A 26,634-nucleotide genomic window follows, 5' to 3' on the forward strand; every position below is an offset into this window, starting at 1 on the left:
CACAGCAAGATGCAGACGAAATAAGGGGCTTGTTATTTCGAAATACTGTCCAAAGAATTTTAAAAAACTTCGAAATTAGAATCGAAATTTGAAACACCCTGATCTGCAGGCTGTGGGTTACACTCCCAGTTTACCCAAATACAAATTGAAATACTGCAAAAATGAATAAAAATGAATGTTTTTGAAATTTAAATAATATGCATGCGACATCCATAACTAAGCATTTCAGAGCAACGAGACGTTAAATGAGCAGCAACATTGGAAACGACCGTGAAAAGTGGTATTAAAATATCGATATGCAAAAAAAATGAAATCTGCATTAATATTTGGGCTACATATTCTGCGGCAAATGCTGAACATGAGCACTTGTAGACTATCGATTTAAACCGGGACATGAGGTAAAACACGCCCAGAGTGATTAAGTTTGAGTCCAGCGATGGAAGCTTCCATCACACAGTCAGTAAGTCAGCGACTCTGACTTTCTATGCAAAGCTCAGATCAGCTCATCATCATCATCATCATCATCATCATCATCATCGCAGCTGCGGCACAACTCAAACTCAGTTCGCGTTTCATTTAATTTAACATCATTGAATTAATTTAATTTCAGGTAAAAGGCCAAGAGGAGTGCAAATAACAAATTAAAGATATTTAATGTGAAATCACGCAGTTGATTTGGAAGAATGTCATTAAAACACACACACACACGTTGGCATATTGAGATTAGAATTATACTGATGTTATAAGATAATGGCAGACGGAATAGAAAGTAAGATAAAGAGGCTGCAACTTCTGAGGAGCCTCATCAATGGGTCCTATTATAGATTACTGCAAGATACGGGCCGCAAAGTGAGAACATCAAATGAAACATTGTTATTGTGCCCACATTAAGAAAACGCTTGGACACGTAAAATACAAAATATGCATGTATTATTACTATTATTATTATTATTATTATATACGTAGGTATATTTAGAGCTTACACCTGAATACAGTGGAAAGTAACATGACGTGTTTCTCAGTGCACCAGCTATTAATATGAAACAGGCTAGGCTTTTAATAAGACAGACTTTGCTAAATAAGAGTTGTGCAATAAATGCAAATGAATTATCCACTTGTGTGAGCGGTAAAAAAAAAAAAAAAAAAAAAAAAAAAAAAAGAAAAGAAAAAGATGTAGAGCTGCGGTCTGAAGGAGAACTGTCTGCTGACCAAACCGTGTGTCCGGGTCTCATGGGGTTTGAGTCATGCGCGCACCATGGTTCACACTTTGCACGTTTTCACTGTTATTTAACGTGGTGACTTTGAACTGTTCACACTTACGGCCTGCGTGTGTTTGTCATAAACCAGGGTAGAACCTCATGAGATAATCTGCATAACCGCGACACACACACACACACACACACACACACACACACGGGCTACAGTTTCACATGACCCCACAAACTTCGAGCAGCTCTCATGCGGTGCGATGCAGTCAGCCCGCCCTTCAATCATCAGTATAACCTACCTGCTCATTATCAACCTCTGCATTCAGGCCTGCCTCCTAACATCAAAGAGGCAACACTGGGAAACTTGTGACAGGCTCATCAGAGAGAACAACGGACTGTCCCTCGTCATTATATTTTTGAGCGTGTGTTAAGGTCAGACTGAGCCTGGTGTGACCTTGCTGCGTGTCTCATTTCACTGGAGAGTAAAGGTCAGGCAGAAATGGGCAGAAATGCGTTGGGAAGCCTCATTTCGACCAAACCACAGCGGTGAAAATTCAGGAGCCGTGCAGCCACTGAGGTGTGTGTCTATCAGCGCAGATTACGCGCGAACAGTGAACAAACGCTGTGGCAGATACTAATGAGCGGCAGATGATTAGGTGACATGTTGCTGGCGCATGATAGGATGCAGGGAGTCTGCCACACATTTAGTCAATGTTGGAACGGAGCCCCGAGCAGGCAGCGCAGCGGCCAGGCGGAGAGCCAAGCCCCGGCTGGGAGGTGTCCACCGGCCGCTCCGCTCCGCTCCGCTCCTCTGCCGCTGCGAGCTCCCTGCTCGGCCTTTTAAAGCCCATAGATCCCCTCCTTTTAATTGATTTTCTCATAATTAACTCAGTCTGTCCATCGATTTCCCTTCTGTGGCAGATCAGCGCTCACCGAGCTGAGGTGTTATTGTGCTATCTGCGGGCATCTGGATACCGACGAGGAAATATCGACCACATTGATTAAAAACCTCACGGCGCGGATGAATCTGGCCGTGAACCGCTGTCTTGCAGGCAACAATATGCACAAATTAAGACACAGGTTGCCCGCTATCACACCGGCCTGCGCACCCACCTGTGCGTAAAGAGCTCCCGAATCAGCCGTGGCCTTTCACAATTAGGAATCAAACAACAAAGAGAATAACGACTGAGGAAGGGGGGGGGGGGGCAGCGGAACAATGGTGTGTAAACAGTGTAAATCGTGTGTATCTGTCTCTGTTTCAACATCACTCTTCCCTCTCAGCCAAAGAAGCCATGCCGCCAGATGTGCATGAATTCAAATGTGAGCGGCGTCATTACGCGCACGAATAAAAAAAAAACAACAACACAGCAACAATGACAGCGACCACACATTCACTCAGGACGCGTTCATGAGGCAAATAATGAGCCTGACATTCGCAGATGAGGAGAGGAAGCATTGCTACGGGCGCAGGGCTGCGGCCAGACTTCCGTATTATGCATAACACAAGAGCATATTCCGAATCAAATATTCCCGCGATAATACAACATGCAGAGCAGGCGAGAAGACACAACGCTATTCGTCCGCGGAGCAAGGGAGCAAGGGAGGATAGGAGAGAGAGAGAGAGAGAGAGAGGTAGAGAGAGGGTAGGAGAGAGGGAGTGAGAGTCAGAACACGAGGGTTGCCCCCGTGAATTAATTTCTTTCTAATCAATAAAAAAAGCCCAGCCCCGCACAAAAAAAATCATTAGGACCGATATATCTCAACCCTTCTCCCCTCTCTGCACTGTCTCTCCCCAGGACGCTGCCATGAGGAAAGTCCGGCTCCCCAGCAAGTGGACTCAAAGCTGTCGCCTGTTTTTTTGAACTGACACAGAACACAGAGAGATTGTGATTTGAGAAGGGAAAGGGGGGAGTGTATGGTACAGCTGAGGAAAGGTGAAAAGACACATGGAGGAAAAAGGAGTTAAGTCTGCAGGATGCATATCTCAGCCGCACCCCCCCCCCCCTCCCGCCGACCCCCTAAACCAGCCCACCCCCTAGAATCATTTTCTTGTTGTTTTGTTTTTTCTTTTTGTGGATGTGAAAATTTACCAGTGCTTCCATCGGTGAACGTCTCCATCCTCCCCGCCATGCGAGCAGCCTGTCTGGACAAGAGAAGGATGGAGAGCTAAAAGATGGGGGGAGAGGGTACGGGGGAGGCAGAGGTGCATGTAAGGGGGGCCAGTGTGTGTGTGTGTGAGTGTGTGTTGGGGGGGGGGGGATCTGGGTTGGGGGCTCAGCATTAAACTGCAGGGTGGGGGGCGGTTAGAGGTGAGGGGGGATGTTTGGGGGGCATATGGCTACACCCTAACCTTTCATGTCCCCCTTCTCTCTCTCTCTCTCTCTCTCTCTCTCTCTCTCTCTCTCCCGCTGTCCCTCCTTGTCCCCCTTCCTCTCTCCATCTCTCACCCTCGAAGTATGTCTCTCGGTGGTTTCCATGGCGACCCGGTGGCTGTGGTGCTGCTTGCTGCTGCTGCTGAGGAGAAAGAGGCGCGTCCGTGAGAGAGAGGGGAGGCTTGAGGAAAGGCAAGACGCCCGTTTGACACATCTGAGGTAATTAGCAATCAAGAGGATTAATTATCACTGCACAAACCTCGTGTTCTGCTCTCTTAAAGATGCCAGTTTGCCGGGGGGGGGGGGGGGGGGGTTTATGGTGCTGATTTAAGGGCCCAGTGTGACACAGGGGCAGAGTGGCCTGCATAATAATGCCATTAAGCATAAACAAACCATAAAGTTCCTCAGGTTTCTATTTTAAATCAGTCTGTGTTCTGGGAGCTTCTCTCTCTAAGATCTGTAACTTTACAGCATGACAGAAGCCTCTGGCATGACACAGTGGATATTCAGCAGCAGCTCTGCTGTTTTGAATATGAGGCCTCCTCAAATTGGCGATTCATCTGTATGCTGCCACCTGCAGGCCACAGGAAACGCAATCCTTCCTGCTCAGCATGAGCAGGGAAAGCTGCAGTTTTCTGCTCCCTCTCAAGCTGACACAGACTCATAAACTTGGTTTGCTCGTTGTATTTGATTTACTGATACAAGGAGTCTGACTTAACTCAATTAAGCAGATTACACCCGATTTCCTTTACCACATAACAGAACAGAAGCCTTGAATAGGAAAAGGAAATATCTAAATAAAACAAATGTCAGTCTTAATAAATATAATTTAAACAATTATAAGGGCCTGACGAATTCCTTCTCAAATTTGAGTATTTGGAAAAATGTGTTCATATGTTGTCTTGTTTGAAATCTGTTGTGCTGCCTACTAGCTTTACGACAGACTGTGCAGAGGGAAACCAAGCAAGGCCAAGAACCCAAGAAGATCACCTAATCTAATTTTCTCTCCTCAATAAAAGCCGCAGAATTTCCCCCATCAGAGGGATGTACCATATGCTGCAGGGTATACATACAATAATGGCAGCCCCAGTGGGCCAGCAGAAGGCTATAGTGTCTATCAGCTTTAGATGACACGTTTTGATAGGAGACTGATTTAGGCCCGAGCTACCACAAGATGACTTGAGTCTCCATCCAATCAAGCAGGTGCGAAGAACACCTGCGGACAGTGGAATAAAGTCGACAGGAGGATGATGACCAGTGTCCTGCCAGACAACCCAGCATTACATTAGCTTTTTCACTACAATACAATTTGCACCATGAAACACAAAACCACCTCTGATGTCTCTATGAAGTGCTTTAGGCAATAAACAGAACATTCACTGCACCAAATGTTCACAGTGTGCTATGTTGTAAAAAAAAAAAAAAAAAAAAAAGGGTGCTTTATATATTTTACTCCCTGCTGCAGGTAACAGAAAGTGAAAACACATGTTGAAAGTGATTCATTCATTCAAAAAAACAATATGTTCTTTTCTTTTCAATATTGGCTCCATCATTGTTTCCCTCTTGCCATGGGTTTCCTTGGTCTTTTAGTCCCCAGCATACTGCATCGCAGGACTGCTACTGGCCTGCCCTAGCTCCATCACCATAGCAACGGGGTCTTTGACCCTGTCTGCGGAAACCTTGACCTGGATGTAGATCAGTGAGGCATCAAGGGAGCCTATTGGCTGAAAACAGCTGGTGTGGAGAGGAGATGTGATTGTGGCAGTGGTGATGGCGTGTGGGCTCCTAAGCCTCAGTGGGATCCTGGGGTCCACTACGAATGACAAACTCAAATCCTGTCCTCGGATTCTTAACAACCCTTCAGCTGAGGGTGTTCTTTCAAGAAATGGAAAATTTAGAAATACTTACTCATTTTCTTGCAGAGAATTAGATGAAGATCGATAACACTCTTGTGTCTGAAATATTAAATTGGAGTTTGCAGCCAGTTAGCTTAGCTTAGCATAAAGACTGGAAACCTGATAGCCATACCAACTGGTGCAACAGCCTCTGCCGTAAGTTTTACAGCAAGATGAAATAAGATGGTTGGAGAGATGTTGTGAGTTGTGGAGGTGGGTCCAGGACATAGCTGTCCAGTTGTTCAAGCAGTTTCTTTTTCCTGATGGAGACACCTCAGTCAAGACCTTCAGAGATGTGATTCCTCTGGGAGATGGGAGTCTGACGGAAAAGAAGGGTGGGATTTGTTGATGGCGCTCTGCCTGCGTTTGTCCTTGGATATTTGTGAGCATAATGTTCCTGAATGCTCCAGATATGCGCCCCAATTTCTTTGACAAACAAATCTCTCATAGTGGCAGGGTCATCCAAGAGGGAGTCATTGTTCAGAGGAGGAACATGGCAGCATCCTTTGAGTTGGACCTCTATAGTTTTGCAGACTTCTCAGAAAGAGTGCCGAGGTCTCCCTGTGGGCATCACATCACTGGTCTTGCTTTAAGGCTGGGTGTGGTGAGAACTGGGCTTTCAAAAATCTCAGTTTTCCCTAAGGCAGTCCTGGGGCAGTTGAGCTGGCCATCAAACAACGCACACTCTGAATAGGGCAGAAACGGCCCTATCACGTTTTTACCTAAGGGTTGATCCTGCTTACTATTCTCCATGATGGCAAGTCAATGATAAAAACTGCCTTTTTAAAGAGTGGTTGTGGTCAGAGCACTAACTTAGCTAATAAGGATATTGTCTGTAAGTCAGCAAGTGACAAGGAAGCAAAAGAGTACTAAATATCTAAAATAAATGAGGGAGATCTGGCAGCGAAACTAAATCAACAAGAATGTGCCCTGAAATGCCATAAAAATTACAATCAGCACAGCTTTGTGGCAAAGCATTGATGACTGCAGTTTGTGTGCTCAATGGAATAAATAAACACAATAAATTACGCTGTCAAACTGTCAACTGTCAAAAACAACTTATTAATCAGAAATAAATTTGGTACTTCTGTGCATCTTTGGGTGTCGATCATATGTTAGTGAGGATTCTCAACTTGTCTAAAATGCCATTATGAACTCATTAGGAAAAAAAAGGCAGGCTTGGAAGTGTTTCTGGCTACCTGGACGCAGGAGGCAAAAGAGGCATTAAGTATTAGGCTAAATGCAAGTTACAACTAATCTAGGCAGGTGGAAGATTGAATTTAAAATAAGTTCCTTAACCAATGTGCTATCCATCTCTTGATGGATTCTTGTTGAGGTACTTATAACATCTCAAAATTACATATTGCTATGTACTGCATGACCTAACCTTGAACCACAGCTTGCCTAAAACCCATCACAGTGCCAGTGCAAAGTGCTTACTTATATTTCCGAGTGAAATGAGTGTGCCTTTAGCCGACATTTACATTATTTATTCATGTGCTTGAGGACTGTGTTGGTCTACATCAGAGGACTTAATTATGTCCAAGGAGGCCCAGTGATAAGTCAAAGACCTCACTTACTATTGTAGAGACTCAACACTTATGTAAAACAAATCAACATTTTTTAATGTTACAGTGAAATAAACTATATATTATTGTTCTACTGACTCATGTCTGCTATTTTTAATTTAAGTATTGACTTAGCATCCTCGAAACAAGTTCACACAAGGAATAAAAGTGTAATGTTATACAGACAAGCAAAATATCAAGTTTTTTTTAAAAGCACAAAGAGGTGTTATCTCAAATCTATAGGAGGTCACTGATGAAATCTGAAGCAAGGATGTGAAAGTATTTGACCATAATTAGAAGCACTTCAAAAGTCAGGTTTGCAGCTTACAGTCAGCTACTAAAACATTTTTAATTAGGTATAAATAGGCACTAATAAATCCTAACATCAGTCCTGAGGACAAAAACCATGTTTGCATTTAAGCTGTGTCATTCTGTTATTTTGTGGATAAAAATGGGAGTTCAATGTCAATTTAGGTACCATCTATAGGAAATTATCTTCTAAGGAGAAAATAACATTTTCATAATGCTTCATTTATAGATGATCTTAACAAAAAGTATTTTGCATATTTTTTGCAAAAATTGCAAGTATACATTTTTAGCTTTTGAAATTGAAAAAAAGGCAGATTTTCTGGCAATGTTTTTACATCAAACAATTCAATGTGAAAACCAGCAGTGCTGTGTCATTATGTTCACTGTAATCAGACTTCAGTAAGTGAACAGTACAGGGAAGAAAGAAACAGCACAAGGATAGGTAGTTTGATAAGATGTTCGAAGCGAACACCATTCTGGAGTTTCATCATGCTGACAGCTTAGAGCAAGGAGAAATAATTAAGGATCTGATCCACGGTGACCTGCATTCGATGGACCTCTTCAGACCGTTTGGGGGCAGGGAGAGGGCGCGTTCCCACTAATACAGGTAGGGAGGCTGGAGGGGAAAAAAATGACAAATCAGAAAACTGCTCAAAATAACAAATACTAAAACAAAGTGTGATACATAGACATTCAAAGCAAACAGAGGGATTTTAGAATATGACAAGAAGTGCTAGGTTTAAGAGATTTGGAAAAGGCTAATTTTCAATACTTCCTACAAGCAAAAAGGATGAAAAAAACTGTATACTGAGCTGCACATAATACATTTTAGATGCTGATATAATTTTAAAAAATTGTAACATTTTAACATTTTTAAAACTTAACACTATATATGTATTAACTCTAAGTGTTTTAAGAAGTCCTTTAGGTTTACAACACCTTGTCTATACAATGTTTCTCATTCAATATGGACAACTTTGGTGATAGATGAATCTTGGTTTTGGGGAAATTTGAATAATGAAATCATAAGATAAACACCTGTGTATTTCTGGAATGTCCTCCTCTTGCCTGACATTGTCAGCAACATTGTGGAAATTATTGATACAATAGAGGTTGTTATATAAAAAAAAAAAAAAAAGTCAACAACAATGTGCACAAACAGCTTTAGGCCATGAAATCTTTATTATTCACCAGAAATAATTTCTAATATACAAAGATTTCGACACAAAAAGAATACCAAAAGCAAATTTTCTTAACAAATATTCTCCTGAATTATGTTTTTTTTCCTCCAGTAAACAATACAAACATATGTTAATACATTTGTTTACCAAAAACACAAACGTAAAAATGGAAATTGTCCATTGTCCCTCCCTTTGCCCAGCCAGCAGGGCCCTGCACTTCAGACAGTAGCAAATCTGTCTGCTTAAGTCGTGCCTGTATGAAGGGACTTAGAGTGAGGGGCCTTATTGATCGTCTTCTATGAGTGAAGTCCAGGCATTAGTTCCAGCAGGGTGAGTAGACAGCTGTCCATGAGCCACTCTACTGGGCCTACATAGCAGGGCTGAGTGGAGCTGGGATGTGCACTTTTGATTTTGATCTCCCCAACATCACTTCTATTGACCGACGCACTGTCCTGTGCTTTACTTGCTGAGAGAAGCACTTGCTGAGGCCTTGCTGGAAGCCCGGACACAAGCCACCATTGCATTATCCGAGTAGCTGTTGACAAGCTTGTGATGATGAATCCTCCATGGTCTGCTGAGGCCTAGCCCTAATCACTGCTGTCATCTACTGGCAACTGCTGTATCCACTGACCACAGCAATCACAAGTTGGGTTATCATGGTACACAAGGCTGAGAATCCTTGTGTTTGTTATCTAGGTGTATATGTGTGGACTAGGATCTCCAAAGTTAGACCAAAGGTCAGTTTGTACTGAGAGCAATCCACTTTTTTTGGGCTCATTTTTCTCACACATTTTTCAAAGCACAAACTTTTCTCTTTTTCTTTTAGGAGGCATTTTTGTTCTTTACATTAGTTTTAATTAGTTAGTGCCAGTGAAAATTCTTATTTTTCCTCATATCAAAAATGCTGCTGAAGAAGGATTTATTGAGTATAGTGGTCAGTTTGTATTTAAAAAATTTTAAGAGCCATGTTGGAATTTTGGATGCCCACTGTTTAAGAGAAAATTTGATTGTAGCCCATTAAGTCTGTGTTTATGTGGGTGGGATCAAGATTAACCAAGAGCATGACAATGTGTCAACACTACATAGTATTTAGTGTAATTTGTGGCAGCCCAGGTGTGTTATTTATAATTGTTTATGATTGATATTTATTATGTTAGGAGGGGCTTACAACTTCATCTTGTGGCACAGGGTCACTTGCTCCTGTTCTCAATGAGACTAAGAAGAAAAATCTTGATATAGCCCGTTTCATCCTGGCGTCCTAATAAGTAGCACCTGTGCATGAATCCAAAGGAAAAGCACATTGATCCATTATTATTCATTTTCATTTCACAAATAAAGGTAATGGTTCAACTAAAAACTGTAGACTATTGAAAATAAAGGCCCCGTTATGAACAAAAACAACCAATGGTAAGTGCTGCCATCTAGTGGTTATTATATGGATTGCAATTACAAAAGGAGGACTTAAAATGCTTCCAAATTTGCCTGTATCGTTAACTTTCAATATAATTCCTTACAATGCCATTCTTCATAGTCAATATAATACACCCCAGAGTCTTATCCACCTACACAGCCCACTGAGTCTCTGTGCTCCCACCATTACTTGATGACAGCACTCTCCTGGCTCTCAGCAGCCTTCGGCCTTCCTCATAGTCATCCTGGTCCACACTGATCAGCAGGCGGACTCCTTCTGTACCCGCTGCCATCCTCAGGGAGTCTGTGATGAAGACTCCCTTCAAGGCCTCCAGCAGAGCGCCGCTTAGGTAGTCACCCCAGAAGGCCTCAAGGTTGTCCAGTTCTGTGAACTTGATGTCGCAGACGATGGACCCCAGGTCTCTGGCACGTAGCAGCATGCTGGCCTGGCTGAACAACTCAAACTGCCGCTCCAGCGGCTGCCGCTTGTCCGAGGAGACACCATCACGGAGTGCCGACTCATGCTCCAGGTATTCAGCCCGGACACGCAGGCGGATATCTGATAATGGAAGGGGGAGGAAGTGGTGGTGGAAAAAGGGGTGAGGGTGTGATGGGGGGAAGTGAGGGGTGAAATAATGGTAGGAAGAGTGGAGGGGGAAAAAGTGAATAATGAGGGCAAGGCAAACATATAGTGAGTAAAGGGGAGAGGACAGATGAAAAAAAAGACAGTAGAAGGGTGAGGAAAGGTTACAGAAAAAGTGAAGAGAAGTGAACAGTGGAAGTCAAATTGGATAGGCCCACATAAACAGAGAGGGAGGAGGTCAGAAAGTCAAAACAAAGGGTAGAGAAACAGGAACAAGACAAAAATCATTAAATGACAGCTCATTTAGATTATCTGCATTGCATTACATTAAGCAGGGATTAAAAATAGGAACTCAAGAGCACAAAGTTCCCAAAAGGAGATTGCGACCAAATAGGCTGATTCTTGACTGGACATTGTGCAGTGAAATACTTCAGGATATTTCTTTTGGTAACAGCCTGTTAAAAGACCAAATACAATTGTGTAGCAGAGCAGAGCAAACTTTATAATGTAGGGCACAGGAGCTATACAAACCCAGGTATGACAACTGTGTGCATTTCCGTGATTAAACCTGCTTCAAGCTCTTCGGATGTAGTTTAGGTGACAGTAAATTTGACAATTTGAAGCAATGAGAGATATACTCTGCAACTCAATCAGTAGTGCAGTTCTTTGTCTTCTCAGGCAGATTCATATTTTTAAGTATTAATGTCAACTGTAAACTAGATGGTTATCAGTGATCAGAGGAAACTGATGAGAATTTTCACCATACATGGTGAACATAAATCGAGGCTGTAGAGTTCATGTACTGAATCCATTCAAATTAACTTGGACACCTTCAACAAATATCATGGTGGGTGTAATGAAAGCAACTAAGCAGTGTCAAGCTCTGGAGTGGCTTTTTGTTCCAGCCCGGTGTTTAAACGCCAGATTCATTCTGATCAACATGTTTAATGCTGACAACAGATAGCTCCCGTAGTTCCGCAGTAACAGGATTGGCGGTCATGCAACAGCACAGCGAGAAAGATCAGAGGATACATACTGTGCTGAGCAAGAGCACCGCTGAGACCGTCCCCCATGTCATTATTCCAGAACTTCGAGTGGAAACCAGCTGCTGACGACTTTTGCTGCAACAAAAATCCATCTCTCCCGCTCAAACCCCTTTAGTTTAGAGGTAAACAGTATTTACGACCAATGACATCCATTTCTCTAGAAACAGTCTCATCAATGTCTCACTGCAAAGCAATGCAGAAACCTTTTTCCATAAGCCATAATTGCATCTCCCAGTATGTAAAACCCAACCCTCCCAAAACCTCTTTGCTGCTCTCCTTCAAAATTTTAAAGAGATTAATTAGGAAAAATCTTAATAAGGAAAAATAGAATGTGTAAGAATACATCTTCACATTACTCGGACCAAGAGGTCTGTGTGTTAAGTACACACTTATGACTGATGGAAGACAATGACCAGAGTTTCAGTTATGACACAGAAGGACCTTATTACAAGAGAGCACCAAGGACCTGACTTGAACATTTATGAAGGTTATGTACCTCGTTAGCTATACAGTAGCTACGGTTCCACAAATAAACGGTACATGTTTCAACTCATGAGCTGAGTCTACCTCTTCTACATTCATATTTCGTTTGGGGCTATGGGGAATGGTGCAAGACTCAAGGGGGATAAAGTTTGGAAAATGCCAACATTAGAAATGCAAATGTTGAATTAAGGCATTGATTTTGCATCTCTTAACATTTGTAGGAGAGCGATAACCAAACACAGGCTTTTACATTCATGCTTCATAAGGCTGTAATTAGATTACTCTGAAAACAGAGGACTGGATCAAAGGGGACGCTTAATCAATAACGTTTAACAAATGTTTAAAATATGCAGGGTTGGAAATAAGATCCTTTTGAAAACCCACTTACAGAAGGAGATCATTCAATTTATACTTCAGTTTGCTCATACAAAAATGTTTTTCTTCATTAAAAGGCATCACGGTACAAGAACATGAAACACTGACATTTTACAGGAGTTTATAAGACACGTGATAGTGATTTGACAAATAATTAAACCCTGTTTCTATTACAATGGCTTAAATAATTGATATTTGTCTGTAATAATGGTTCTCCAGGTCAGTCCACTGACAATACATACAGATACAAGAATGATACATTGTGTTGAGGAAAATCTTGTCATACCACAGATCATGACTGTGCTTAGAGGACTTAAAGTACGTATACCAAGTATGCACCCCCCCTCTTTTTTTTGTCATATTTTATTGTTTTACAGCATTTATTAATCGTGGACTGCCAACATCTGGCAAATCTGGATCATAAAGACAAAGGAAAATTGCATTGAAATTGCAAATTGTTACTGACCAGTTCCTCAAAAGTATTGGTCAGGGTAAGTGTACAAAAAATAAATAAATAAATAAATAAATAAATAAATAAATAAAATAAACTTAGTCCAAAAATACCCCTCAGTGCATTATCATGAAAAAGTGCCTAGAATGTGTCTAGAGAAGGGCATATTTGAATACTGAGTGCTGGTTCAACAAGTCAAAAGGAAAGCCACCAAGAGGCCAATGGAAACTCTGCTGGATTCCATGGCTCAGATGGGAGACACTGCACGCAACCATCGCTCAGATGCAGAGAAAGTCGATATAGGAAAAACAATGGACTTATCAAATACTTATCTCTGAGTCAAAATGGAATGAAGTTTTGTGGCTCTACAAAAGCAAAACTGAGAATTTTGTCTTCTGTGTTTGGCATAAGCAATCACTGCTCAGACCAAGAAATACACTCTCCCCACTATGAAGTGCAGTGGTGGCAGTATCATGCTGTGAGATGCATCTCTGCAGCAGGATCTGTATTGCTTGAGAAGGTAGAAGCTGAATTGAATGCAGCAAAATACAGAGAAATCCTTGAGGAACACCTGCTGTAGTGTTGTTCTGAACTGTGGCTCAGATTTATTTTTTCAGCACAATAACCTATAAATTCATAAAGGTTTGTTTTCACTTGGACTAAATCCTTATCTGTTAGCGTCAAAAATGTATCCACTGTGATTCAATGCTGTAAAAAAATAAAACATAAAAATTGCTAAAAACAGGGGGATCAAAAACATTTCATCATTGCACATATCTGATCCTTGCAACCATATTGACAAATCAGTGACAGGATGTGTTGAAGCAGAAAGTCAGATAGGGAATCCATTTTAAAAGGGGGGCAGAATACTGGAGATCACCTTACTTTTACACCTTTACAATATTCAGTAGGAGCTCAGTGAAATATGAAGTTAAAGCACAGTTAACAGTTCGACCTTTTGGATCGTTACACTGTGGGAGGGCTGTGGCTATGATAAACACCTGCCCTTCATGCAATTACTGTATTTATGGATGGCCTCCATTTCTACCTTCCCATTTCATACTTAGCAGGATGGAGGCAGAGATAGTGGTACTGAGGAGAAGGCCATTTAAAACCACAGGAACACAGTGATGGTCATTTTGTTAGGGTTACAGAGCACTTCACGCTTCATCAGACACAGAGACATCCACTTAGACAGGACATTAGGAAGCACAGCTTTCATTTTCTCACTTTAAACACCAAGCCCGTTTGGCTTCCTCCATCTCAACCCACCAAAAAAAAAAAAAAAAAAAAAAAAAGTTTAAGTACCCATTTACGAGGAGTCACTTGGCACGGAGAACTTCAACTCTTTATCGATCCGTTTTTCTGCTGAACGACTGACCGAGAGAGTGGAGAGTTAGGGGAGTACTGAGAGACAGGCAGACAGAACTCTCTCTTTTCCCCATAGACAAAAAATCACCCTCTGTACCATTTTGCGTAGTTTGAGCATTTAGTGTTCGTTCTCTCCCTCTCATTGTGTGTAAGGACACTGTTTTCCTGACACACAGGTTGGTCTGTTAAGAACTGCGAACACAGAGAAAGGAGAGAAAGAGAAAAAGAGACAAGCACAAGTGGGTTGGATATCTGTCGACTGGGTTGTTTTTTCAACATCAAGCAGGCATGGCACAGCACTCACTTCTCTTAGTTGTAATGAGGTTTGAGTCAGGGCAATAGCTGATACTGACAAGTTAATCAGCTCAGAAATACCCTTTATTGTAGCTCTACTATATAACATGGTTGTGTCTAAGTGGGATGCTTGGGACTACTCTTACCTTGACCAATCCCCTTGCCCTCACCAACCAATTACTAAAGCCCCGACTGTAACATTAATCAACAATGTCCATTAAACCAAGTAACGGCCTTCACAAGCACCCCATTTAGATAGCACAAAACTGCTGTTGAGCTGAAGGTACAAACACCTTATGGGCATTTGTAACAGCAGGTGTCATTGTCAGAATGTAATTGAGACACTTCACTGAAAATGATCTGAGAGCTGATTCATGACAAGTATTTGATGTCTGTTTAAATGCTAGGGGCCAGCATTGGACTGAACCGCCCTATCTATCTCTGCTCCCTCTTGACAAACGCACACCCAGGACTCACATGGGGCACAGAGATAAGATACAGCAGGAGCTTCCTTCAGCAGAGCACTGTTGGGTTATTTTCCTCAGAACTGCGTGAGTAAAGGTTACACGGGCCTTTTTTTTTTTTAAACAGCTGCCTTTTGGCAGACATTTTAGATTCTCTGAAATGGAATACAGGGCCAGTCCATACCAATGTATAAATAACTGTGCCAAATGATCATTTTCATAACTTGAGACTCCAGCGGTGGCTTACATTACATACTAGTTTGCCATTATGATTTAAGCTGATTGAATCTTAAGGCAGATGTTTACAACCACTTTTATGAAGATGGTATGGGCAGAAAGAATGGCCCCAAAATGTTTCCCACATGCAGTGATAACTAGCACTTTCACAAATATGTCCAGCAATGTCTGTTTTGTCTTTGCAGGTATACACTGGGCTCCAAGTTAAGCTCTTCAGTGTCCTTCACTAAACCCTAAACTGACACACAAAATACCGGTACTCAAACATAGATAATCTTCTTGTTTATTGTGGCCCACAATAACCAAGAAGATTATCCATCTTTGAGTGCCGGTATTTTGTTTGTCAGCTCAGATTGCCACAGCCATGCACTGGTTACATTGTTCAAGATTTGGGGTGGTGCACACTGCTAATCTCTACTAAACCCTAACCATTAAGATAATTAAAACCTTAACCACAGATAACCTAAAACAAAACCATTCGATACCATCAAATTTTTGCTTTTCTGTTGCTGTGAATGGTTTCAGGGCCTTTTCTAAATAATGTTACAACTCTTGTATTTCTGTCGGAACTCTGAGCACAGCCAAAGCTTGTGTTGACTTTCTCTGCAAATTTCACCATCTTGATTGTATCTGGTATCAACTTGCAAACTCTACACTCTAACATGTGAAGACCTCAGGTCACAGTGAGTATACTGGCTCTTGAGTGAATGCTATATTCTACAGCATTTGAATATGCTGCATGCATGTTCAATGAAACATTCAAATTGGAAAATAATATAGAGGAGCATTTAGCACTTGCTCAGTTGGCTGATGAAGACTGGTTCTCATTATTCTCATGTGATGTTAAGCAGAGTTTTCGCTAACATCAGACATATTCAAGAAAAGGCATTTTCAGTATAGTATGCAACAGAAAAATCATGTCACTATCGTTTGCTTTCCTACTGTTGTATGCTTACACAGCTGCAAACATGTTATGATCTAGCACATCAACTAGCTGACAAAGGCTTCCTATTACCGCTGGGCTTTCATCAAATTACTTTATAGTCATGTAGTTGTCCAAAAGAATAAACACATGCATTAGCCATATTTGTGAAAATGTGTCAAGTTGACCAGGGTCATTATCCGCAGGGAGCATCAGGGAATTTACAATAGACTTTCACTTCATATATCCCCATTAGAACATCAAATTAACTTTGAGTTTTTCAGAGATTTTTGTTCTTTGGCATTTTTGCCTTTTGAATCAGCTGAAGACTTCTTGGAAATATTTGAGGCTTGCTGCTGAGGACTCTTGTCAGTTCTGTGAAACACTGACACCAACAACCCTTGTCAGAAATAGATAAATAAGGAATCTCAAACAGAATATTTTCTCATCCACAGTTCACAACACTAGATAACATTACAGGATGATTTTTTTAGAGCACATTATGTTTTCTGAGGGAGGCAGGGTAGGGGGCAGCTACATTATGATACACAATCATCGAATACAGAGCAAAGTGGCAGCACCAACCCCTGTTGTAACAAGGGGGAGAGCCTCTTTTACCTTAGGCATCCGCCCAGACTTGTGAGAGAGCGCATGACTGAGTTGATCACACACACTGCAGTATGTATGGACAGAGTGGAGTGACAGACTTTTTTGTTTTGTTCCTCAGTCTCCCCCTCTGTCTCCATGATCCATTGTGTGTTAGGTTACTCGATCTGAGTCAGAATCCTGAGTCAACCTGGTGGAATCAAATGTGGAGTCAAGACAGCAACATGTTTATAGTCACAGGCACATCACTCATCCTGAATAGCTAAGAGGGGCTGTCTTCATTGTTGTATTTTTTTTTTTTTTATTATTATTTTATTTTATTTTTTTAATTTAAATAAATCGATTTAGAATCAGGCCTTTGTGGAATTAGTATTTCTGACCAACAGGCAATGATGAACGTTCAAAAGAAATGTTTGAGACTAAGCAAACTTCACACAAACAGCAACTGATGTTAGTGTTACCTGAATCATATTGTGCTGAGAGAGACTAGCATTGACTGATTTAAAAGGCAGGCAACAGTTGAAACATGGAGCAAGACACTGATAATGGATTATATGGTTCAGTTTTCCAGAGGCGTTAGATCGTTTTGAACAACTGCTCAAAATCCTTTTTCAGGAAGATACGAGGTTTGAGAGTTGACTCTTGTGACTTTGTATCAAGCTTGACAATAAAGCAGAAGAGGGGCTGTGTCTAGTGGTGACTCAACAACTTGTTTCAGTATAGAGTAGACAAAAGGACAGGAGACAACCTACCAGTCTGCGCTGCGCAACAGCTGAACATAGTCCAGTGGGTTAGAGAAAGGTGAAATGAGAGGAAAAGAGTGCAAAGAAGGGCTGAATGGAGAAACAGGTAATGTGACAAACTTTCCCTGATGTTGATGTTACTGTTAAGTGCATGACAATGCCAAAGCATGACAATGAAAAAGAAGATGTCAGTAAACTGAAAGGGACGTGCAAGCAATTTGACATTCCATGTGTCATTTCTGTGTCCAACAGTTGAATCAATTGTTGTAAACTACAGTACTACACTCATGTACTGTAGCAGAGACAGATTTTAAACCAAAGTGATATCACCAAAGTCATAGTTAAGTCCAATATTTAGCTTTAGGTTCTAATCCTGTCAAGATTTTTAAGCACATGTTTAAGATTAGTAAACTTCCCTGGTGAAGGTTAGGCTACGTTAGTTTTGTCCATCATTTTGATTCTGTGCAGTTCAAGGGCCTTGTAACAGTCAAAGTGTGCCAACATTTTACAGGCAAACTCGCCTCATTGTATATGTGTCTGGCAATAACAGTATAGTATATAGTAATATAATATCAGTATTAGTGTGGCTGCTGTATTGCCATCTGCTATTTAGGATTAACTGGATTATAGTAATTGGTCCAGTTCCTCTGAAGTGTGTTACTTTCTCCATGCTCTTTACACTTTTCTTTCTCCACAAAAGAGAGTGAATAAGCATGGTTGAATCTTTGCTTTATAATACAAAATTTTAAAAGGAGTAAAAAAACATTGATTCATGCTCACTCCTTAACTCAAGCTGAGGTTCAGCATAGACAAACAATATGAGAATTGAAAGACAAAAAAAGGAAATGTGTTTCTGCTGCAGTTAACAGACTAAATGAGACACTGAAACTTATATGGTTAATAAAAACAAAGGAGGTTGATCTGGAAGAGAAAATGGGGGAATGAAGGCGGTACTGAAAGTAAGAGATGAAACACTACAGCAGAGACAGGTTAAGAATGCAGGAATGGCACTTACCACAGGACACTTTGTGTGGTGGTGGTGGTGGTGGTGGTGGAGGATGCAGTGGCTGGCACTGTCTGCTTGTTTTCTTGGGCTTACGGCTCCAGCCATTTCCCCTCTTCTTCCTCCTCCTCCTAGGAGGTGGCCCAGGCATAGGAGGGTAAATTCCTGACAGAACAGGTATGGAATTAGTTTGTGGAATTGGGATAATAAGATATGAGCATGGACAGGGTATCTTTGGGTTTGCTTTTGTCCTTCTTTTTATTTCTTTTCCTTTAATTCCATTCTGCTAATTGCTACATGTTTAATCTATTTCTGCTGATATCTGATGAAAACATCCTTTGTTCTACCTATGGAAGGTTAACCACAGGGCACCACTACTCTTAATTCTTAAAATGAGTATATTCTAATTTCGACCTGGAGAAAACCACTTTAAATGATGCACATATACATTCTTTGTACATCAGAAGAATTGAGAGGAAGCCAGTGCCTCTTCACTAAAAAGCAGGCGCTGGCAGTTATTGTACTGTAGAAGTGTTACAACGTAAGCAGCAATAAACACAGATTTTTGGACAGTCTTCCTCCTTGACTGACAAAAATGTGGGTACACGGTAGCTTAAAATACAAGATTCAAGAAACGTTATCATCTGTCACAAAGTAAGACAAATTTTCCTTTGACAAGGTTCAACAGTGCATGTTAAAGAAATTTTTAAAAACACAGACATACGCACAGTTAAAAACTACATCTGACATACCCCAAGTCAGCTAAATACTATACTACAGTGCACTTACCAGTTCTCAATTGCTGTGTGAAAGATGGGAAAGGTAATTCTGTCTGTCTACAGCTATGTTGCATTCCAGAGACGCACACCAACTCTCGGTTCTCTGTTTCATACCTCCATCCAGTTCTCTCTGGAGATACTGAAAAGCATAAAACTATAGATTAGGCTAGGACTATTAGGACAGGAATGCATTTATGACTGACATATTCTAGAAGGCCATTATATGGAGAGGCAGCAGCTACTGCAATCAACATAATCTCAAAATGTGATAATAAGTGTTTCCATGATTCATCCTCACCTGTTCTCCTTTTCTTGTGGGACACTAAAGGCAGCAGATCATGACGGGTGAGGACTCTTAGTAATTGCAGCAGTGGCTCAAGGTTACCATCACTGAGGTATCCTTGCCTCTCTAGCTCTAGCAACAGCTCGAGGCCACTCTTGGGCTTATATGAAGCCACGAAGGGATGCTGGGAGGCCTGAGGCTTTAAACGCCTCCAGGCCTTTAGCAGCTCAGGACTTGGGGACGCTCCCGGGTCATCTGGGTCACCCTCACGGGGCTCAACTGTCCAGCCTGCTGGATCAAGAGGGTGTTTTGCAGAACAGGTTTCATTCAGTAGGAATGACAGCACCTCAATGTCAGTCTCCGTCAGCTGAGAACCAACTATTTCAAAGACCTCATGGAGAGACAGCATTCCATAGTAGTTAAGACACTCTGTTTCATCCCAGTATAGTGACTCCCTGAGAGGGTACCCTTGGTGATGGACTGCAGCCATAATCAGGGTCTGCCTGACCACACCTTCCCAGCTGTGTCAAAACTGTTCAGGATAAAGAATAAACAAATGAATAAAAACACACGCACATACATAAGATTAACAGACATGTAAAGATGTGACTCTCCAAATGCAAAGTTTGGAATAAACAACATATGCTTATGGTGTTCTGTAGCTTCGCCTTATGAGGCTTACAACCACCACTAAATATAAAATGCTGTACTGCAATGCAAGCCAGTAAATCAAATTATACTTGTTTTATTATGTAAAGACTGCATTCATATGTAGGTCTGACTTCCACATCCTGCCATGTTACATATACCTGCATTTCCTGAATGTGGTATATTTACGTCTAGATAAGGAGCAGACAAAACCAAGCTAAGCTACATTTCCTGAAAACTAGCTATCCAAAACAAACATCGTCTGATCCGTCTGTGCTAAAGCCTCAAGCTAATGTTAATGCAATCGCAACGCCTCTCGTCTACAATGTTCAAAAGCTTGTTTCTGCAAACTCTGCATTCCTACCTACTGTCGGGGTCTGCACGACGCTGTCTTGAAACATGTAATGCAAAATGTCCAGCTGTGAATGTGCTATGTTGTCGTCGTTTTCCAATTATATCAGCTCATCAACTGAAAGCCAAAGAAATTGTTAGTTGTTCCTCACACGCCCATCAGCAACCGGTGGAGCAAATTACACCCTTGACAAGTTACGTAACCAGTCACGTTTCTCTGGGGGGGGAAAAAAACATACCAAACATTAGGAAAAAAATCGCTCCCCAACTGCCGTTTAGCTAAATAAACAGTCTCAAAAAAACAACTTGGCTAAAACATAACAGAGATACCCTTCGCTATGGACAGAAATTTGCGTTGCATCTACATTAACCGACATTAAAGGGAAATTACTTGCTAGTAAATACCGTTGTTAGCTTACGTTAGCTAAACACGGGCCTTTTCACAGACAGGCCTTGAGTCATGACGATGTTAACGCAAAAAGAAACGGGTATAAAAGAGTTCACTGCATTCTGAAAGCCATATTTAAAAAATGTAAAACAACTGACTACTTACCTTTCCAGTTATTAGCGTCGGGTTATCTGGAAACTCCCACAGCGCCTTGCAGCACTGGCAGCAGCACAATAACACAGAAAAACGGACCAATCACATCCCTCCACCGGCACCATGACGTCAGGTCACGTTTTAACGTCACTGATCTAGAGTCAGATCTTCTCCACTAAAGGCAGCACAACTGGAAAAAAGACAGCTGATCGCAAGTCAGCTGTCTGAAAACTATTGTCTCAGCTGTGTCGCAAAAAAAAAACAAAAAACAAAACAAAACAAAAAAAAAAAAAAAACCGTAGTGTGTTTTTTTCTTCCCCGATCATACAGCGCTGCCCTCCGTAGCATTCACTGCCTCTTGTGAGTTGTGACAAGAAACACATGTTAAAAAATAAAGATAATCTTAAGGGATCAGGACGAATATTCTTGCTGAAAGAATATTTACATACTGCTATACGAATAACTAACACACACACACACACACGTAAAATAATAGAAACAATTTGCAGTGGTGCAATAGGTAGATACTCTGTTACTTAAGAAGTAGTGCTGATACCATAAACATACTCCACTGCAGGTAAAAGTCAAGCTTACATTTTTAATGTAGTAAAATTATGTGAGTACAATGCAAAAATGTACTTAAAGTAGTATATTAAAAGTATAAGTACTCAACGCAGAAAGAGGGCCCCTGCATCTATTATAGCCTATATTACATCATTAGATTACTAAAGCATTAATGTGTAAGCAGGTTTTCATTGTCGTAGTTGGATGAGGTTTGGCTGTATAAGACAAATCATCAGTTTTATTATAGATTAATCTCCTGATTATTTTGTCACTTAATCGATATTCATTGTTTTGGTCACAGTTACCATGAGCCCAAAGTGTTACCTCCACAGTGCTTGTTTTGACCACCAAAGGTCCAAACCTTAAAATAACTGAAATAGTATTCAGTTTCATTTATAACAAAGCATTATATTCCTACCTTCTTCATATTTTTTTAATGCACTTTTTAATTTGTAAACTAACTAAAACACCCAAATAAATTAATTGTTAAAAAAAAAAAAAAAAGTACAATATTTAAGACTGAATTGCTGTGGAGTAAAATTGGTGTGAAATGTGCACTTAAGTACAGTACTTGAGGAAATATACTTACTTACATTTCACTACTGATATTTATTCACCGGTATCTATTTATGTGACAGATTCAACAGAGCTAAAGCGCTGATCACACTTCAAACAGTTCTCTGTGTGGCCAGTGGGTGGCGCTGTTTTGCGTCTGGACAGCAGGAAGTTAAATAACATCCACATCACATCCGTGAAGCAGAACAGCAACAGAAGACGAAGACACACGACGGGACCTAACTTCTGCCGTGAGTACATGTGATTAAACGACCCCAGATCCGTCGGTTCAGAGCGGCCTCGTCTTCTTTGTGCTACCCGCGGCTGTGTGGTGAAAACCGGCCTGTGTGCTGGGACCTGTGGTGGACATCAACGCTAGCGCTGAAGCTAGCTACTGCAGTCTATTCAACAGCTAGCAAAGTTGTCTTCACTACGAATTAATTCCATATACATATAACATAAGCACTTGTATAGAAAATTTAGAAACGTTATCTAAGTTACTTTATAAATTAATGCTATGGTCTTTTTTTTTTTTTTTTTTTTTTTTTTTAAATATATATATCCTGCTTCTATACTGATGTGGCAGAGACCAAGCCCTGTCTTTGTTGACTAAAATTTTCCACTCCTAAAATACGGCACTGCCCCTCACGAAAAAAAATAGTTACCAGCCACATACTTGATTATTGAGTTAGCTTAGTTTATTTATTTGTTTATTCCTTTTTTTGTGAAAGATATTGGCATTTTCTTTTTCATGACACCTCAGAATTGATCTCTAATAATACAGATTTCAACCAGTGGATGGAGGAGTTAGTCTATTGTGAAATATAAGTATTAACAAATCACATCACAAGATACCCAAGAGATGCCTTCACATCGCTGATCTAGTCTTGTTAGAAAATGATTTAAAAATATATGACTTAAAATCAAATTACATGAATAAAGCAAGCAGCTCTACGCCTTTGTTAAGCTGTATCCTTCCTGGTATTTGTGATTGATGGATCATTTCTCTGAATTGGAATTGATGAATTATTTGCTGACAGAACCAGCAGCAGTATGATGTCTGGTTTTCGGTTCTATAACAGAATCATACTTTACAATATCTTACTTTAATGAATATAAATATTTCTGCAACAACATTTGTTGATACCCAACACTATTCAGGATTATAATCATTTGGTTATTTTGTTGTTGCTTGTTGCATGCTACATGCAGACCTAAAACTGTCGAGAAAATTTGAATAGCTAATGAAAATGATGTACTCGTTTTTAAGTCTGTTCACTCACTGTTGCCTTGCAGCAGACAGTCTGTAGATGTCATCTGGAGCTCCAAAGGGGGAGAACTGTCAAGTCGACATGGACAGCAAGGCTGGAGATCTGTTCAGTGCTGAGGATGCTCATCCAACGGGCACAGGTGGAGCTGGAGTCTTGTCAAAGTAAGCGCTCATATCTTTTTATTTTTAGTATGAATTAATCATATAGTAATAGTATAACTATATAATATATAGTAATAGTAATGCTATTATCAAGAGGGTTGTGATTCTATGTTGCTCACATTTTCTCCCTTCTACTTGAGAGAAATATACTGACGGATCTGCTACTATTGTTTACTAGTCTACAATGCAGATAAGTCATATTAAACAGACCGACTCCCAACAGATATGTCAGGGCCTTTACAGAGCGTTCCAGTTTACAGCTAACATAATTGATAAGAGAGGAACTAATCTCTGTAGGTCTGTTTGTATTGTAGATTTATCAAATTCTTAATACTTCCTTACGTAGTCACTTCTTAACATCTTATCTCACAGGCTCTGGCTCCCTAAAGGCTTCTCAGTCAGTATGGCTAAAGAGTGGATCGACAGGCGTCGAGTGTCCATTCGACCATGGGCCAGCTTCGTGGATCAACGCAAGTTTTCAAAACCTCGCAATTTTGGAGAGTTGTGTCAGAGGGTGGTGAAAAACGTGGAAACTTACAACAGCAACTACACTTTCATCTTCCTGGGTCTCATCCTCTACTGCATGTAAGACCAAAACAAATTTATGTTGTCTTGTTTTGTTGGGGGGAATATTTTCACCTACTGCTGCCCGGCTCTCACTAACACAGCCTGTGCCTGATGTGCATATAGGAACTTGATATAAAAACAGTTTGGAAGGTTTTCACAGATCTAGTTTGTCCACTGTAAAAATATAAAAAAGGAAAAAGAACAGAAAAATAATCTACAATGTGACTAAAGAGTATAATATCTAATAATTTAAGCTTTTATGTGATTCTAAACAAAATGTAAAAATGCCTCATAAATCAGCATCAGCTTGATTAGACTGTCAATGTTTCTTCTCCTCAGCGTCAGTTCTCCCATGCTACTCATTGCCTTGGCTGTGTTCGCTGGCGCCTTCTACATAATCCACCTCAAATCTTTGGAGTCCAAGCTGGTTGTCCTCGGTGAGTGGAGCCGTCACATATGCCTCACAGCCCTTTGAATGTGTTCCTGCTAAATAAAGTCAACTCTTAAAATCAAACATTTCATCCGAATTCTAAATATCCACCTTTCCGTTTGTGCGTTTTGCTAAGAGAAATCAAGCCCACCCACATTAGTTCAAATATTTAAAACAATATTATAAACAATAAGATGAAAAAAAAAAAGTGTGTTTTATTTTCTTTAATGATGTAGGTTTTTTTAAGCAACTAGCTAAGTGTCACTTAAATTACTATATGATAAGAGCAGGATTTGTTTACATGTTTATTTGACAGGCAAAGAAATACACTGAAACCATTTGTTTCTTCCGGAATAGAGTGAATACATTTCTCGGATAATAAAGGTCTGAGTTTAGTCTAAAAAAGAATATATTTATCCTTTTTTTAGATTTTAATATTTTTTTTACCAGTCAATTGAAACAGATCTCCACAAGGCATGAAATAACTACTTTGAATCATTGGCATGTGTCGTCAAATCTGTCATTTCCTTGTCAACCAGGCAGGGAGCTGACTCTCCCTCACCAGATGAGCCTCGCTGGAGCTGTCTCTCTGCCTGTGTTCTGGTTGGCTGGAGCTGGAGCTGCAGTCTTTTGGGTTCTGGGTAAGCCAAACAGCAGTAATTGCCATTCACAATTCATTCTAGACATGCAGGAATATTGGTTGCAAAGCCGGTCAGAGCGCTGTCGCTCCTGTGTTTTTGTGATGTTACTAATGTATTAAATCCTATTATACTGTTGGATTGAATGAAAATCTCTGTGTAAGAGTGTTAGCTAAATTATACAAATGTAATTGTAAATATGGTCATGTGTGGACACACCCTGTCTGAGAAAAACCTTCCTCCTCATTGTTCTTTCCCTTCACATTCCCCTTTTCCATTTGTCACGTCTCCTGTCAGGAGCGACGCTGTTTGTGATTGGCTCTCATGCTGCGTTCCGTGAGCTGGAGGGATCTGACATGGAAGAGCTCTTGATGGAGCAGGTGTGAAGAGCAGGCTGAACTCTCGACAGGTGCTGGTCGACCATCAGGCTTCACTTTGACCCTGTAATTGCGTTAGCTCAGAGGGACTGAGGAAAAAACTAGCCCTAGATGTGCATCCTGTATCCCCTGTATTTTACCTTTGCCAGTCTATCAAGAATGCACCTCGTCTTGCCTCTGAAATAGTTGTTGTTACAGTGTATAGCTTTTCTCAAACTCATTCGAACACATAACTTGCCATATGCACAAATAAAATATTTAAGTGCGTAATCATACACATTATATGCCTTTCTCTATCTATTTTAAACCATGGATGCCTCTGGTTTGTGTCAAATAGCCTTTCATTCCCTGCAATGTCCCTTAAACAGTGACATATCTTTCATCTTAGTAATCTCTTTGTTATACTCTGCTGTGTAGATATCTTGGGAAATTGCTTCTGTCTTTTTCTTTATGTAAAGATCATGTATACATGCAATGTTCACACTTCTAAACTGCTAAAAAAAAAATTCATTTTCCAAAGAAATATTGCCATTTAAAGCTTTAAAAAAATATATTTAAAACATAATAATATTATCATCATGCACAAATAAAACAAGATGCTTTTATTCAAGAGAATGCACAAACAAAATTGGTATTTCTGATAGGCTACTTAACATAGATATGATGATGAGAAGACATTGAAAGGTCAGTGCTTAGTAATGGTGTCTTTTTTTTTTTTTTTTAATTGGGGATAATAGGGTACTTTGCTGACAATATGCACATTTATCAGCTCTGCTGGCAATATTCAGATCTGAAGGTCATTCTTAAAACCTGAAATATTTTCTTTTAAATAATTATTCTGTTTACATTTTGATGTAATGTGTGTGTTTTTTATATTTAAATGACATTTCGGGAGTGCAATAAACCCCTGATATGAAGATAGCTTCTTGTTGGTTTCTCTGTGATTTT

General features: G+C 40.5%; 2 protein-coding genes across 7 annotated transcripts; one reads left to right on the forward strand and one right to left on the reverse strand.

The window, feature by feature from the left end:
• Positions 1–7,216: 7,216 nt before the first annotated feature.
• dedd1 (death effector domain-containing 1) lies at positions 7,217–21,279 on the reverse strand. Of its 5 annotated transcripts, none has more exons than XM_071468478.1 (7): positions 21,136–21,279; positions 20,596–20,799; positions 19,599–20,115; positions 19,311–19,439; positions 18,534–18,686; positions 10,128–10,502; positions 7,221–7,968 (listed from the first exon to the last, which is right to left on the reverse strand). In XM_071468478.1, exons 3-7 carry the CDS (start codon positions 20,071–20,073, stop codon positions 7,853–7,855), a joined length of 1,248 nt encoding a protein of 415 aa, XP_071324579.1. In that variant the 5' UTR covers positions 20,074–20,115; positions 20,596–20,799; positions 21,136–21,279; the 3' UTR covers positions 7,221–7,852. The 5 variants fall into 5 exon arrangements, with proteins under 5 accessions (XP_071324581.1, XP_071324579.1, XP_071324580.1 ...); XM_071468479.1 differs by lacking the exon at positions 21,136–21,279 and adding an exon at positions 21,002–21,097; XM_071468482.1 differs by lacking the exon at positions 7,221–7,968 and adding an exon at positions 8,512–9,805.
• A 1,060-nt stretch (positions 21,280–22,339) lies between these two features.
• Positions 22,340–26,607, forward strand: rabac1 (Rab acceptor 1 (prenylated)). 2 transcript variants are annotated; one of them, XM_071468483.1, is made up of 6 exons: positions 22,340–22,493; positions 23,539–23,674; positions 24,047–24,259; positions 24,581–24,678; positions 25,211–25,312; positions 25,607–26,607. In XM_071468483.1, exons 2-6 carry the CDS (start codon positions 23,553–23,555, stop codon positions 25,693–25,695), a joined length of 624 nt encoding a protein of 207 aa, XP_071324584.1. In that variant the 5' UTR covers positions 22,340–22,493; positions 23,539–23,552; the 3' UTR covers positions 25,696–26,607. The 2 variants fall into 2 exon arrangements, with proteins under 2 accessions (XP_071324584.1, XP_071324585.1); XM_071468484.1 differs by having other exon boundaries at positions 22,361–22,493; positions 23,542–23,674.
• Positions 26,608–26,634: the final 27 nt, after the last annotated feature.

This window comes from Trachinotus anak, unplaced genomic scaffold (genome assembly GCF_046630095.1).
Source record: "Trachinotus anak isolate AG129_WGS33_773 ecotype Australia unplaced genomic scaffold, CSIRO_AGI_Tana_v1 ptg000032l, whole genome shotgun sequence".
Classification (NCBI taxonomy): domain Eukaryota; kingdom Metazoa; phylum Chordata; class Actinopteri; order Carangiformes; family Carangidae; genus Trachinotus; species Trachinotus anak.